At 25.0% G+C, this 17,479-nt stretch overlaps 1 protein-coding gene across 1 annotated transcript in view; it reads left to right on the top strand.

Moving 5' to 3' along the window:
- Positions 1 to 17,236, top strand: part of LOC111634674 — a 31,691-nt gene extending 14,455 nt beyond the window's left edge. Inside the window, exon 2 of the mRNA XM_023379508.1 lies at positions 17,172 to 17,236. Within this exon, the coding sequence (XP_023235276.1) occupies positions 17,172 to 17,221 (50 nt within the window). The 3' untranslated portion in view covers positions 17,222 to 17,236. The remainder of the gene's footprint in view (positions 1 to 17,171) is intronic.
- Positions 17,237 to 17,479: the final 243 nt, after the last annotated feature.

The following is a 17,479-nucleotide window of genomic DNA, read 5'->3' on the forward strand; positions in this document are numbered from 1 at the left end:
TATATCTTTTCAGTTTTTAAAATTAAATTATAAACTGAAATAAATAAATATTTATTTGGCTCTATACGATATTCAATGTAACATTTATATTATGACAAGTTTTATTTTACATTGTATTAACATGTTCTTATAAAGTTTTATGACATATTAATTAAGATCAAAATGAAAACTTTAGTCAATAAGGATATACTGTATAATATTTTTAATGTAAAAAATGAAATGTTTCATTAGTAATACGAAAATTATATTTCTAAATGATTATAAATGTATATAATTTTTTGAATTAAGTAGTAGAATTGAGTTCTGTTATATTACACTCGGACTCCAATATTTCAGATAACAAATTTAGAAATTCTCCAAATCTAACGTATCAATCTGAAAATGAAAAAATACTTCATTTATTTATTGTATAGTTTAAATAAACAATTTTTTAGTTATCCAAAAGTACTTTAAAGTTTCGTGGAGGAAAAGATACAAGAAAGTATATTAATAGGAGTAAAGGTTATCAAATTTTGTACTTTAATTCATGAGAAATCGAATAGCTTTTGAAGATAACAAGCTTAAATGCTTAAAGCAGATATTCAAACTTTTAATATCTGTGGAATTTTCATGCTTTAGTATTATTTTTGCGGAAGTCTAACGAAAAATATTTAAAGAAATAAAGAGAATATGAAAAAGATTTCAATGCTTGTTTTATTTTCTAAGTAATAAAGCTTCTTACAGTTAAAAAAAAATATTTTTCAATATATTAGTGAAAATAATGAAAATAAAAAATTCCTATAAAATCTTTGCGGAACTCTTGAAGGTTGCTTGAAGATTGAACACATAGAGTTTAAAGTACAGTATTAAATATATCATTATTAACAGAAAATTTCTCTAATTTTTCCTGTTTTAATTGTTCGATTTTTGATGCAATAAAAGTTTTAAAATTCATAATTTTTTTTAAAAATTATTTTATCAAAATTTGTCCCATTAATATGGAATGTTATTTAAAAATTACTGTAATTTTTTTTATTTACTTAAAGTTTTTCAAAAGTCAATTTAAATAACAAATTGAATTTTAGTAAACCTTATAAATTCTTGTTTACTTATATTAAAATTAAAATATCTAGGTTATTATTTAGATTTTATATTTACAATAAACAAATCTTTTAGCAAGTTAGTAAGCAAGTTTTAAAGATTTGTTTATTTATTTATTTTTAAAATGTTTTTTTTTCAATAATTAAATTTCAAAAATGCATTTTGTTAATTTAACTTTTTATATTTTAGTTAGTGTTTCTTCTCATGCTGCAAAATGTTTGTTTCTTAATGCATATGCTAATGGTCTTTTAATACGTATGCTTGTTAATTGGGGCAGTCATCTCTTGTAAGGCATTATTACTATTTCTAAAAATAAATAAATTAATAAAATTGAATGAGGTAAAATTTTAGGGAAATTAGATATAAACATTTCTTTAATTCATTAAAACGTACTGTGTTGGTAGATGAATTTTTCCAACTTATAAATTTAAATAAAAAGGGGCAAATTATATTAAAAATTGAAAAATAAATTTTTATTCTACGTGAAATAATTGGACTTATACCTATCTTTTATGTCCATAATTAACCTTTGAGTACGAATTACAGTGTCTCCCATTTATCAAGTTTTTATGATAAAATATATTTATAAGTAATATTTTAATGAATTAATTATACCATTCTTCTAATTAAAACTGATTTTAAATAATTTTAATAGATAAAAAATAAATGTAATTAGTTAATTAATTATCATTAATAAGTAGACAAGGAAGTTTTAAATTTTTCTTATATTAAAGAATAAAAATAATACAATACTAATTAATAATTGTTTGATATTTAAATTTTGATTTTAACACAAGTGTTAAAAATATATTCATTTTAATTATTCATAGAATTTTATTGCTGGTAGTTGCTTAAGTGATTTTGAATCGAAGTAAACAATAATTAGGAATATGAGAATTAATACAATATTATTTATATTTCTTTATCCTATTATTTTGCCCAGAAAATTATTTATAGGATAAAATAAAACAAATTCTTGAAATTGATTTTAGTTTTAATTAATTTTGGAAATTATTATTGTTTTCTATTTATCAAAATTATTAAAATTTACGTTTTCTATTATGACATTAATCATTTTTATAACATATTCCATTACGGAGAAAACTGTAAAAAAACGATAAAAATAAAAAAGTATAGAATTTTTGGGTTTATTTATGATATAAGACAGATTTCTTAATAATACTAAACTTAAAAAATTTTTTATTTTATGAACTGAATAGTCGATATGTTAATTAAATTAATCGAATTTGTTCATAGTTAATTATTTTTAATATTAATTTATTTATGCTTCTAACACAATAAAGTGCTATAAATTAAGACACTTGGCGGGTTTTCTCATCTTTATTTAGTTGATACGTGTGAAAATTTTACACGTTTCGGGCTCTTAAGCCCCTCTTCAGCCAACTAAAACATTAAAAAAGAATATAACATACATATAAAAAACACAAGTTTTGTAGAATTCATAAAAATATAAAACATAACCATGCATATAAGTCTTATAGACTGAAGTAACAGCTTATTTCCGTTTCAGTAACAGTTACTCTCGATATTTTCCAGTAACATCAGCTTATTCATAACCAACTATAATATTAGGGTATATGACACATATATACAAAAGTATACATAAGAATCTATAAAACTATCTTCAATTAAGGCATACCTTGAGTACGGTTGTTATTAAAGCTGTATACAATTGATTATACCTTTCACTTATAAACAGTTCTACAAAATCCTTGATCTTAAACATACTTTGGACCACCAAGATGAGAAAACCCGCCAAGTGTCTTAATTTATAGCACTTTATTGTGTTAGAAGCATAAACAAATTGTAAAGCACGGTTTCATATTATCAAAATGAATTTATTTCTGAAAATAGGTCATATTTATCTCGAATTATTAAAAACCATTTATTAAAAAATAATAATAATTTTTAAAGAATATGTTTACAATATTCATCATCCATCATCATTATCTAATCTTGCGCTTTCCTAATTATGTATGATGATGTTTTACAATGAAAACTCAGTTTATTGAAATCATATGGTAATTTTAGATGATACTACAGCTTGAACAGCAAACCATATACAGTATGTTATAAAAATATCAAATTAAAGGATCATTGCGTATTTGTTAAGTGTTACAAGTTCTATTTTCAGTCATCGTAAAGAATGTATATCAAAAGTATTTTATTAATTTTTTAATTTTTATAAAAATTTCTGATAATGTTATCTCATGATAATGATTCATTTATGAGGAAAAAAAACAAGAAATTTTTTGCTTTTTTAAAAAATTTTCTATCTAAAATGAAAAGATAACAAACAATCTTTCTGATTAATTAAATACAGTATAAAATAATAAAGTAACATTAGATAATTTATAGTTTTGAAAAAAACACTCCAGATGTGAATAAATGGACAAATACAACTAATAAGTGTGAATAAAAACTTGTTAATGAATAATGAAAAGAGAATATTGAATGAATGAAAAGTAAAAAATGTAGAGTTTTGCACAGCATCAATATTATATCCACAATTTACATTACTGCAAAATCTATGTGTTGTATTTTGCTGTATAAAATGAGCACTATTTTTTGACAAAATTTGTGCAGGTAAAATGAAGAGGCATAATACATGGATAGTATTAATTCCGTATCTATATAAATGTTTTTAATTCTTTTATTTATGCTTATGAGTTTAAAAAGTAACTCTAGAGATTACTAACGATATCCGTATGTAAAATATCATGGAATACGGTAATCAGTTTTGTTAAACTTACGACGAACTTGAAACGAAAACAATTTCGGGCAACGAAGAGCGATGTATTAGCAAAATAAAACAGTAATTAATAAATAAAAAAAAGATATTTCTGATATTAACGATGATAAAGTGTTCTTAGTGTTCTTGACCTGCAATGCGTAAATATAAATTTGTTACCAATACATAAAATTTCTTGTACAATAATATGTTAAAAAATAAATGCTAAAATTTCTTTATAATACCTAAAAATTACATAAACATAAAAAAATTGAATTAAAAAAAATTTGAATTAAAAAAAATTAAAACGAAAGATTTTTTTCCGGAAAGTTTGGGCCAATAACGTGAATGCGCATTATACACGGAAAAACACGGTATTTATAATGCACGACAAGAGAATGTAAGAAAATACAAATCATAATATAGTGTTTGCACAAAATTAATTGAAACAATATTTTTAAAAACATGTCTTAAGAATTAACTTTGGATCGTCTTTGCCTCACGATTACTATTATTATGGGCGCACAAAATTCCAGATGTGGTATCCCGTTATGGTTTCATTCTCCTTTTTTTTTGCTATCTCAAAATATTTTCAGTGTCTTGGTGAACCCTCTCTTAGTGTTCTTCATTTACTACTACCAAATTTTTTCTGAAGAAATCGAGATATGAATAGTGTAAGTACTGTAATGTGGTTTCACTGTCATACAGCAACCCCCATTGTTTTTAAATCTCGACAAACTGCTTGTTGTTAGTTCAGTCTCTTGTTGATTTGGTTGTGTACTGTACGATGCAGCTTGAAAATCTATATCTTTTTCCTCGTCACACTTACCACCTGACTAGCCTTTCTCTACCGTCTACACACTTTTTAATGATTGTGGAATAGAAATCTCATCGCAGTGAAGAACTGGTGCGATAGGTGGTTGTATATTGAGATACGTAACAACATTCTAGTCTGTAGATGTCTTATATTTGAAAATATCAACTATTCAAAACAACTAGTCATTATGTTGATTCTCCGATTCCTTTTAAATTCAGGAAATAGCAAATGGCATTGATTTCCTTACATCTCGAAGCCAACCTCCCAGAGTTAACCTGCAACTACCACAGTATAAATGTGGTGTCCGCGACTTGTCTTGGTATTTCATGGGCATTTCTAAGTAAGCTTGATACGCAATGAAAAACTTAGTCTCTTTGGAAATTTTGTTTTTGACCAATACAGTATTCACAAACATAACAAATAGTCCAGAGAGAACTTATAGCCTTAGTGAGAGACCATATTTATCCCGATATAAAAGCAAATTTTAGGATATTAATGAAAATCAAACACTTAAGATAGCTAAAACTTTTTATGATACAGGAAAAAAACGAGACCATCGTTGGAATCGGCGCGTCAAACTTTCATCAGAAACATTTTGTTGTTACACTGTGTAATTAACATGACATCACGTTACTAATTATTCGTTTTTATAGGTAAGATAGCCGATTTGGTAACGATTCATAAAAAAAATATATATTCTAATATATAGGGGAGACCGGGGCAACTTCGGCATGCGGGGCAAGTTTGTCAAGCGCTTTTTTTTAAAAACAAATTAAAAGAAGACTTTGGTTATAGGTTAGGCAGTTGAGTTTTATTGGTGGCTTGTTGAGTGTAGTGTTTTTATTGTTCTCCAACAAGCGTAGTTGAATTATCAAGCAAATTTTCATTTTCGTTCAATTCCATATAATATTTTTTTTCCATTTATATTGAATTGGCAGGTTTTGTTATAATTCCATGATAACGAAAGTTACTTTTCCTGTTAGAAGGATGTAACTTCAACTTATTCACGTGGCCAGATCGTGGCTTGGCATTCTGTTCTCAGGGTTGTACTTAATGTTTCGAAATCATGACTAGCGGGGTAAGATCGGCAACATAAAGCCACATTAGAAGCAAAGGATAAAAATCAAACAGATGATAAATGAAAACATGTTTGCATTTGTTATTCATGTATATATGTCTTTGAACTTGCATTTCGTTGTAATAATATTAAATGGGTGTTGGATTTGTATTTCTTTGTTTTAATAGTGAATTCCAACTTATACATTGTTAATAACATAATTTTATATACGTGCCTATCTTGCCCCATTACTGTTGCCCCTATACCAGGGGCAACTTTAATAAAAATAATTAAAATAATTACAACTTTACAAAAAGAGAGAAGTTGCCGATCTTGCCCCTATACCCGGGACAACTTCGTCAATTTCTCTCTTCTTGTAAAGTTGTAATTATTTTAATTATTTTTATTTCCAAACTGATTTTAACCAGTTCTATAGTAAGGTAACATTCCAATAGACATTATGCAAAGCTTTTTTTTCAGTTTACAGCAGTATTTATTACACTAAATTTAAGTAAAGCTTAACATGCCGATCTTGCCCCGGTCTCCCCTATATATATATAGAATTTCTTACTTTCATTTTCATTAGCAATATAGTATTATATGAAGCTTTATTTTGATGAAAATAGAAACTTCATTTCATTTAATTTATTGCCAAACGGAAACAATTCTTTGCTTTCCCTTTTCAATATATGCTAAAGACGAATCAATTCTTTTCTGTTTTGCAACTGAAAACGATGGAAAATTAAAGGAATATAAATATGCTTTAAAGATATGAAATAATTTATGAAAATTTGTAAAAATTCTTTTGTAAGATATATTCCATACAAATAAAACTAACCGAATATAATACGTAAACAAACGTTTTAAAAATAAAAATTGAAATATCGTTGAGTTTCCTGCATAATTATAATAAAATACTGTATAGGCCTTTAAATAAAGGTTAAGAATTAAGTAAAATATAGCACTACATTAGTATTATATTTCCATTATCTTAAATTCTAGAGATATTTGAAGAATATTTAATCATTTTTACACAGAGATTAACAACTTTGATAAGAATTATATGAAAATGTTCCAAAGAACACAAGTAAACAATCCTATTCTTTTTGGGACCATTATACTCCTTTTAATATTTGCATTTCCAAATTTTAATGTGAAATAAATAAAGAGTATTTGCATAAACCTCGAAATGGAACAAATCAAAATTAATATTTCTGTTTTTATATAGGCCTACTATTCTAGAAAAACTTGTCCACGTAAAAATGACAAAAAATTAGAACAACATTATTATCTATAAATCAATAATGGAAAAGAAAGAATTTTCAATGGAACAAATAGTTAATAATACTACTGGTATCATTCGGAGAAAGCAAACACGATTCTAATGGGGGCATAGAGATAGTTTAATCATTTGAATTCGAGAAGCTATGGATGCAGTAGTCATACACTTTTGTAAGTGGCCAGATGAATTATGTTATTTATCAGAAGACTGCCTTTTTCTAAATAAAATAAATAGACAAGTTTAGAGATTTCAGCAGGATAGTGCTTTTGTTCATATTTCTGTAGTTATATACGAGTATGTAATGGCGTTCTTACTCTTGATTAGCATCCAGTCTTGAGTTTTAATCCAATGGTTCAATGGAGTTGTGTGTTTGAATCAATTACAACAATTAATTATAAAAAAAGTTAGGGAGAATTAATTTTGTAACGGTCAAGTTAACATTTATGATTCGACATTTTTACTAATTCATTATATGAATTTTACTAGAAATAATGTAGATACTTTACATATTTGAATGAATAACTTATGTAAATGAAGGATTTTATCTGACAATAAAATATATTTACGTAAATTACTAATTTTATGTGGCATTTGTTTTTATTAGACTGTTTTCTTCTATCTGATTTATGATTTTTATTTTATTTGATATTATTGCTATTAATTTTACTTGATTTTTATTGATATTGAAGCTCACGATAAATCTCTGTTTAAAAAATAATATAAATTTCAAAATAAAAAAAATCATAAAAATTATTATGATTTTCGAAGGATTTATATTAATTTTAAATTTCTGACTGTTCTTATGGCATTTTATTTATATGATGTACCTTAATGTTACAAGAGCGATCCTAATTTAAATGAAACACAAAAATTTGTTGGAAGAAGCCACTTCCAAAGAAAAAAATTTAATTTTGATAATCTTAAGGTCAGCATATTTCCTGAAGTCTTATTTGTATAGAACTTATAGAACTTATAGAATAAAATTCAATATATATGTTTGCAATACGAAAGATTCTACAAAAAGATTTTGTACCTCTCTCTCTCTCTCTCTCTATATATATATATATATATATATATATTCCATTATACTTACATTCCATTTATACGAACAAATGATAAAAAGCTCAAAATTTTTTTCTATGTGATTAAATTAATCGTAACAATAACTTTGAATTTCGTTTACATTTATCATCATCAAATTTATATTTAAAAAAACTGAAGCATATATAAAATTTTTTTGTTTACGGCATGTTTAATGGTGATAATGTCAAATTATTTACCTGATACTGATTACAATCACATTCTTATGCTGTTGTCATAAATGTTTATTTCAATATGTAAGCAATATTTTAAGACCATTTATTTTGCATATTTTGAAAATCTTTATATATATATATATATAGAGAGAGAGAGGTACAAAATCTTTTTGTAGAATCTTTCGTATTGCAAACATATATATTGAATTTTATTCTATAAGTTCTATACAAATAAGACTTCAGGAAATATGCTGACCTTAAGATTATCAAAATTAAATTTTTTTCTTTGGAACTGGCTTCTTCCAACAAATTTTTGTGTTTCATTTAAATTAGAATCGCTCTTGTAACATTAAGGTACATCATATAAATAAAATGCCATAAGAACAGTCAGAAACAGAAATTTAAAATTAATATAAATTCTTCGAAAATCATAATAATTTTTATGATTTTTTTTATTTTGAAATTTATATTATTTTTTAAACAGAGATTTATCGTGAGCTTCAATATCAATAAAAATCAAGTAAAATTAATAGCAATAATATCAAATAAAATAAAAATCATAAATCAGATAGAAGAAAACAGTCTAATAAAAACAAATGCCACATAAAATTAGTAATTTACGTAAATATATTTTATTGTCAGATAAAATCCTTCATTTACATAAGTTATTCATTCAAATATGTAAAGTATCTACATTATTTCTAGTAAAATTCATATAATGAATTAGTAAAAATGTCGAATCATAAATGTTAACTTGACCGTTACAAAATTAATTCTCCCTAATTTTTTTTATAATTAATTGTTGTAATTGATTCAAACACACAACTCCATTGAACCATTGGATTAAAACTCAAGACTGGATGCTAATCAAGAGTAAGAACGCCATTACATACTCGTATATAACTACAGAAATATGAACAAAAGCACTATCCTGCTGAAATCTCTAAACTTGTCTATTTATTTTATTTAGAAAAAGGCAGTCTTCTGATAAATAACATAATTCATCTGGCCACTTACAAAAGTGTATGACTACTGCATCCATAGCTTCTCGAATTCAAATGATTAAACTATCTTTATGCCCCCATTAGAATCGTGTTTGCTTTCTCCGAATGATACCAGTAGTATTATTAACTATTTGTTCCATTGAAAATTCTTTCTTTNTTTTTTTCAAATTTATTATATAAATCATTTGCATTTCTATAAAAAGTTAAAGATGCTAAATTGTTACAATATTTTTTACAGTAATGAATGATGAATGACTGTTGCTTAACGATAGTATGGCTGATCTGCTACAAATGGATGATCCATAAACATGTCAGATTAAAATATGAATGTTTTTTATAACTGTATTGCCCATTTCAAAATATTTGACTATTTCGAAGGAATATTTTGATTTTTATTAAAAGATCAGGAACAGAATGTTAATTAATTTTTAAACTTAATTAATTCTGTAAAATCTTTAGCTGATAATCTTTAATCAAGGCTTGTATTCGGAAATTTATATGAGCAAGAAATTTAAAATTATTATTATAAAAGTAACTTTTATAATGTAACTTTTATAATATTTCGATTGAATCAAATCAATATATTTTGTTTTCATTGATTTTACATTAGACACAACATTTTGAATAATAGTCCTTTAAAGGACAACCGTTTTATTTTAAAAAGATTATCGAATATTAAAATATTTTTTTCGGAAATTTTCGTAAGAAAAGTTTTGATTATGCTATCAATTCTCTACTGCAATCAATAGGTGTTACTGACCTTACAGTGGGGGCAGAGCCAAATACACTTCGACCTAAAAGGACATTATAACTTATATACCATGGATATAGATATATAATTTAAATTTTAATAATAATTGTATATGATAAAATTTTGAATTTACGATTATTAATTAATTCTAAATTGTAAATTTTATATTGTGTTATTTCTTATGTAATATGTATTATTAAATTTAAGCATATATACACATAAATATATACTTGTACACGTGAAAACTATAACAGAAATTGTTTTAGCTTATTTTAGCGCATTTTTATTTCATATCTTGTATAGATTCCATGTTCTACATCATTTGTTTTATATTATGCATTTCATACTTTATATTTTATCAAGGCTACGACTTAAATTGAGTTAGTTATCAATCGATCGATCAATCAATCAGTCTTTGTTGACATAGAAGGACTTCCATATCTAGGCGAGAAACATAGAAAATAACGGAAATACAATAAATGACAAAAATTCAAAGAGTTTAGTATAAATAATACAAACGTAGAAATATTTAAACAAAATTACGTACATAATTTATTGAAATATTTTGGAAAACAATCATATTTTAATCAACCGAAAAATATCACAATAAGTTAAATGATTATAACAAAAGTCATTAATTACACAGACTTTCAAAGATGTTTTTCTAACGCAGATATTTTTAAATAGAGATTTTATAAAGTTTCAATTAACAGTCGTTTTATGGCAAAAACTTCTGCCCAAAATATTTTATTTTCAACCTCAGTTATAATTTACATTATACAAGGAAATGTGAAACGGAATTCAGTTTTTTACATTCAAAACAGATATTTTGAAATAATTTAACAATTTGATTTTTATAACGAATATTAAATTTATTAAATCTCAATTAAAGTATTAAAGAGAATGCAGTAATATAGCCTACAATGGAATAAGTAATGGGAATTCTTAAGTGTTTATTATTATTATTATTATTTTTAGTTAGATGTGAAATAATTGAAAGATGTTTGGATGATTGAAGATATGAAATAATTAGAAAATTGTAGTTGAAAATATTAAATTAGAGTATTTATTATGAAAGCAATAACTTCTTGAATCTGTACGGTGGGGTTCCATTACTTTCGAACAAATTTAATCTGCTAGTTCCGGAATAGGAAAAATTAAATTTCTTTTCAGTTTAACATAATTGAAAGTCTACTACTTACTAAATTTTTGTTAATTTCATTCGCACATAACATTAATGAAGCAAGATAATGTAAATAATACATAAATAATGGGGTGTGTATATGTGCGCGTGTCCGTGCATGCATGTATAGACTATATACGAGTATAATGGTAAAGACAATTGTTGCCATCTGTTAGGAGTAATCATAGAGACTTTTGTTTTTATTTTTTCACTTTTTAAGACTGATTTTTTAATTAATACATCGAATACTTCTGCTATCTTAAAATATTTTCTGCGTTTTTTTGATTCCAATGATTCGAATTTTTGGCATACCGGCAAGAATATTTGTTAGTTATTAGTTAAATTTAAATTCTTGTATAATTCCTCTTTAAAATAACGAATTTAATTTTAATTAGGGGAGATCGGGGCAAGATCGGCATGTTAAGCTTTACTTAAATTTTGTGTAATAAATACTGCTGTAAACTGAAAAAAAAGCTTTGCATATTGTCTATTGGAATGTTACCTTACTATAGAACTGGTTAAAATCAGTTTGGAAATAAAAATAATTAAAATAATTACAACTTTACAAGAAGAGAGAAATTGACGAAGTTGCCCCGGGTATAGGGGCAAGATCGGCAACTTCTCTCTTTTTGTAAAGTTGTAATTATTTTAATTATTTTTATTAAAGTTGCCCCTGGTATAGGGGCAACAGTAATGGGGCAAGATAGGCACGTATATAAAATTATGTTATTAACAATGTATAAGTTGGAATTCACTATTAAAACAAAGAAATACAAATCCAACACCCATTTAATATTATTACAACGAAATGCAAGTTCAAAGACATATATACATGAATAACAAATGCAAACATGTTTTCATTTATCATCTGTTTGATTTTTATCCTTTGCTTCTAATGTGGCTTTATGTTGCCGATCTTACCCCGCTAGTCATGATTTCGAAACATTAAGTACAACCCTGAGAACAGAATGCCAAGCCACGATCTGGCCACGTGAATAAGTTGAAGTTACATCCTTCTAACAGGAAAAGTAACTTTCGTTATCATGGAATTATAACAAAACCTGCCAATTCAATATAAATGGAAAAAAAATATTATATGGAATTGAACGAAAATGAAAATTTGCTTGATAATTCAACTACGCTTGTTGGAGAACAATAAAAACACTACACTCAACAAGCCACCAATAAAACTCAACTGCCTAACCTATAACCAAAGTCTCCTTTTAATTTGTTTTTTTAAAAAAAGCGCTTGACAAACTTGCCCCGCATGCCGAAGTTGCCCCGATCTCCCCTAAATGTACTTTATAGACATTTCTTAAAATTTAATTTTCAATATATAATATTTCAAAATTGTTTTACATGTTTTCTAATCATTGTATAAATATATTTAGTAATTTTACGTCATATTTTTAGTATTATGTTGTTGTACTTTTATCTAAAAATGTAAAAATAAAATAATTATTATATTTTTATTATTATTAAAATAACAAATTAATTAATAAAACTTTAAAATTGGAGAATATAATTGTAAGAAAGCCTTCGTTCTTATCTTTTGGCTCAAGTTCTGTAAATTAAATTTAGAATTACCGTTACTATGATGCAATATGATAGGTTAGTTTCGAATCCATTAGTTTGAAGTTAATCTAATATGATGAATTGAAAGAATATATGAAAAAGCTATTTTTATAATAAAAAAATTTTATTTTAAATCATATTTTTTGGATTTGAATGCTCAATAAAAATAAAAATATGAATAGAATTTACAAAAATTTATTTTCAAACGATTTTCGAATAACGAAAGATGATTTTTTATATTCCGTTAAACGATATCAAATAAATAAATGCATATGGAAGGATATTTGAAATATGAATATAATATTTTAAAATGCATTTTTTAATAATTTGTTGATAGAAAACAAATTTAAGTTATTATAACTTTTCAATTGATCCATACATACTTTTATTATATTACGGCACCAGAATTTGAAATCGCTATTACTTAAACTTCAGATAGTAATAGTGTCTGAAATTCTTAGATAATTGTGATAAGAAAGGAACTAAGTGATTTTTGAAAGTGAAAATGATTGCTTGAGTCTATAGTTTAAAATAACTCAAATTTTCGCTAAAATCCTGTCGAATTTAATATTAAGTAATCTTCACATAAAATAGTAAGTTTAAGTAACATTTTCTGACAGAAAGTAAAAGTTTTTATTGGACTTATACATGGTGTTACGTAAGGAAATGGAAATATTTTACAGGTGTTCTAGAAGCTTGGAGATATCTTATAAACATAGTCCTCCAAATGCATTTTTTTTCGGCGCTAGAAGGAGTTAAAATTCAGACTAGCTATCCTTAAAATGCTTAATAGCCTTTCCCTCATCTTATGAATAGTTTCTTACCTCCAAAACCTTACGTTTTTGCTAAAAAGATGGGGTTGGTTTGCGTGTTATGTCACTTTAGTGCGGCACAAAACTGAAGAGCAGCGAGATTAAGGCTTTTCAACTGGTTTAGCAGTACTGCAGAACAGCATCTTAAGGATGGTAAGTCTGAACTTTAACTCCTTCTATTGCCAAAAATGCATTTGAAGGGACATGTTTATAAGACATTTTTTAATCCTTCGGCTTGTAGGATACGCTATAAAAATATTGGTACTTCCTCGCCGAAAACATTGTATATTTTAGTGTATTGGAATAACGATACGTTTATTAATAAAATTTAGAAATTGAAATTTATAATCGTTTGTTTTTATAAGATGCCACTATTTAGAGTATATTTAATAGAATTTAATAGATCTGAAACGGATTTCTACAGATATTTTCAATTATTTCCGAAGGTTGATTGATCTGTAATTTTTATCTTTGTTTCTTATCGAACAATTTTCAATTAACTATTTCTTTTTTGATAGTAATTAATATTCATTTAACAGTTTCGATTACAAAAATGGCAATCATTAAAACTGGAAAATAAACGGCATATAGTATTATATGCTTTTGAATATACGTTGTTTAACGTTCTTGGTCGCGATTTTTTAAAAAAATTAATTCTTCATTTATTTAATTAATTCTGTCCAGCTGTTTCGTAATTGTCTGCGAGTAAAAAATACAGAGGAATTTTTATATAGAAAATTCCTTAGATGAATTATATAAAAAATTTCATATGATTCAAAATTTTACTTTTGAAATACAAAATAATTCATAAAAATGAATTATTTTGTAAAATAAAAAAAAATGATTATAAGGAACTAAAACTTAAAGAACGCTCAATAAATTAATGGTGTTTTGCTATTTTAGACTAATTTATTTGAATTTATAACTATTAAAATATTTTTTAGATTTAATATTAAAATGAATTGATTATCTTTTTACCGTGTATTGTTTTTATGATATTAAAAATATTATGAACTTAATTAATAGTTTGAGATATTTTTCATAATTTTAATAATATAATCATTGTTTAACATTAATATATTGAATTTTCTTTTTCTTATTATTATTATATAAATAGTTAAAGAGTTTCGTTAACCTTCAACTTCATGATTTTGAAATATTTAGTTTTCTTGGCTTAATAAGGACTGTAAATTATAATTACATATGGCCACATGGAATTTTATGGTTGATATGTATATATACATCAGTGTATAATTGTAATTTATATATTTTGTCAACGTTTTAAATAAAAATATGTCACAAACTTGAAAATGAGAATTATCATTAAATTATTTTTATTTTTTGTTGTGAAAACGTCAATATTAAAAGTTTTTTAGAAATTTATAATATAAAAAACTGAACATAATATATGTATTTTAAGTTATTATATTTATAGAACACATAAAACGCAAATTCTGTTTATTTTTAAAATATTGGATTTTCTAAAATGAAATATAGTAGAAAGAATCTCACAAATTTGTACAAATTGCAGAAAGGTTATTTTGAATTAGTGAAGGTCCGAATTAGCAACGTTTTTAATCAAATGCGTTTTCTCTGGTCCGAAATGTACTGTACACTTTAAATTCGAATTTTATTGTGCATTTTAAGTAAACAAATACAGTCATTTGATAAACTTTATAATGAAAAAGTAGTACTTGTTTTTGCCAACATTTACTAATTTGAGTTAAAGAAATTTTGTTTGTGATTCCTTTTCAGACTGTTTAACTTGACACATCTGTCTAAGACAGTGTTTCTTAACCTTTTTTAATAGTCTGCACCCTCTTGAATCTCAAATACGGTTTTGCACCCCCATTGAAAATTGTGTTCAAAGTGGCAAATATATGGAGCGTAATAGTGAGGGTCCCGGATATCGTCGTAGCGTTTCCAGTTTATCGTAGGCTATGAGAATACCCAGTCGAGTCAAATTTATATAACATAAGTCAGCTGTAAAATTTATATTACACATGTAAAGGTTAAAAACCTATCATTACTACTCGCACTCGTGGTAATGCTTTCTGGTATCCCCAGGAGTGCACGCACTGCAGGTTAAGAAACACTGGTCTAAAATACACAACGCAAAACAATAGTTCAAATTAACGAGAATTTACTGTGCACTTTATATCAGTATTTATCGTATTTTCTTATAGAAAAGTTTACTGATTCTATTATTATATAGTTTAGAAAATTTCTATTTTATGTTTTTTTTTATATGAAAAAATGTTGATGCCGTGTTTTAAATAGGTAAAAATAACACTATATTTTTTAATCAACATAAAAGTAGGATGTTATATTTAAAAAAGGAAAAAATATATATTTTTAACAGACATTTTAAACATCTTATGAGCGGTCTGTGATTCTTAAATAATTTTATAGCGTATTCGGTTTTTCCCCTCTACATAAATCTAACACAATATATTAAAAAGTGATAAGAAAATATAAACATGTAATTAAAAATACAAGCCAAAACATAATTTTTTATTTATAAAAATGTATTAATACTTTATATATTTTGGTAGTCTTAAAACGTGCAAATCTTTATAAATTATATATTTTAATAAAATTTAACTTGATTTTGTTTAACTGTAAATAAATTTATATCATAAAATTTACAATTTAATGTAAAATATATACAAATTATTTTTTATACATAAAAGTATCCATTATTTAATTTTAAATTTACTAGTTTGAAAAAAATGTTAATGTACTTTTAGCTATTTGATTTATTATTTTTCCTTAATTATTTTAAAGCTTAAATTACTTAAAGTCTCTACAAATTTAGTTCAGAATTAATTGCATAATCATAAATCACGTCAAATTTATTTTGATTTATTGAATTATGCATCTAAGTCTCATAAAATAAAATCAGTTGAATAAATTTAAAAAATTAGTAAATTTATATTTTATCATCCTGTAAGAAGTAAATGAATAAATTGTTATTAGTTTAGACAATGATTATTTTGACTAATTTATATTTATAATAATATAAATATAGAAAAACTGGGATAAATAAAAATTCAATGGGACAAATTCTTGACTTTTTCTCAAGTATAGTAATCCAGTACATAACTTGTTAAGTTTTCCTGAAAAAACACGTTTCAGTAGGTATATATATATCTATATATCATGCCACGTTATTTAAAAACATGTGGCAGCATGACCCCGGCGAGTGTAAAAGTTTCAAACTTCATAATTCGTATTATTACTATTCAACAATTTAATTGAAGATTTTAATAAAAGATTATAAAGAACTAATAATAAAGGTAATTCTACTAACTATTCAATTTCTCAATGGTTTAAACGACAGTATTAGTACACTGCTAACATCTGTAAATTAAAGCAGGGTCGAAATAATTGTCTAAAACGTTGGTGTTATTATTAGTATTATATTATCGACATAATACTAATATCTAGGAGTTTATTTTGTCCCTAAAACCTAATTACTTGTTCTAGGGACAATTTTTCCTTCCTTTTTTAATTTATATTGTATGTATATATAATAAACGTTTTTTTACGTGTTTTATTATTTTGAGAAAAATGCATTTATTACGTTTTTTTATTCACAGGGACAACGTTTTTAACAACTAAGATATATGAAATACAATTTTATATTTGAAGTATGATATAACTGAACTATAAGACCGTGTGATAAAAATTACATGTTATTTTTTAAACAGTGAATAGATTCTATTGTAAAATAAATTTAATAAGCAAATATGGAAAAATCAAAAAGTATATTATTATGCAATAGGGTAACATAAATACTTTGAACAGCAAACTTAATATATTAATTATATTATGATTATAAATAATCACAATATTAAACCAATACGAGATACAGTATTGATTTAGGTCATTTATATATAAGATGGTA

This window comes from Centruroides sculpturatus, unplaced genomic scaffold (assembly GCF_000671375.1).
Source record: "Centruroides sculpturatus isolate CEXI.00-Female unplaced genomic scaffold, Cexi_2.0 scaffold921, whole genome shotgun sequence".
Taxonomy (NCBI): domain Eukaryota; kingdom Metazoa; phylum Arthropoda; class Arachnida; order Scorpiones; family Buthidae; genus Centruroides; species Centruroides sculpturatus.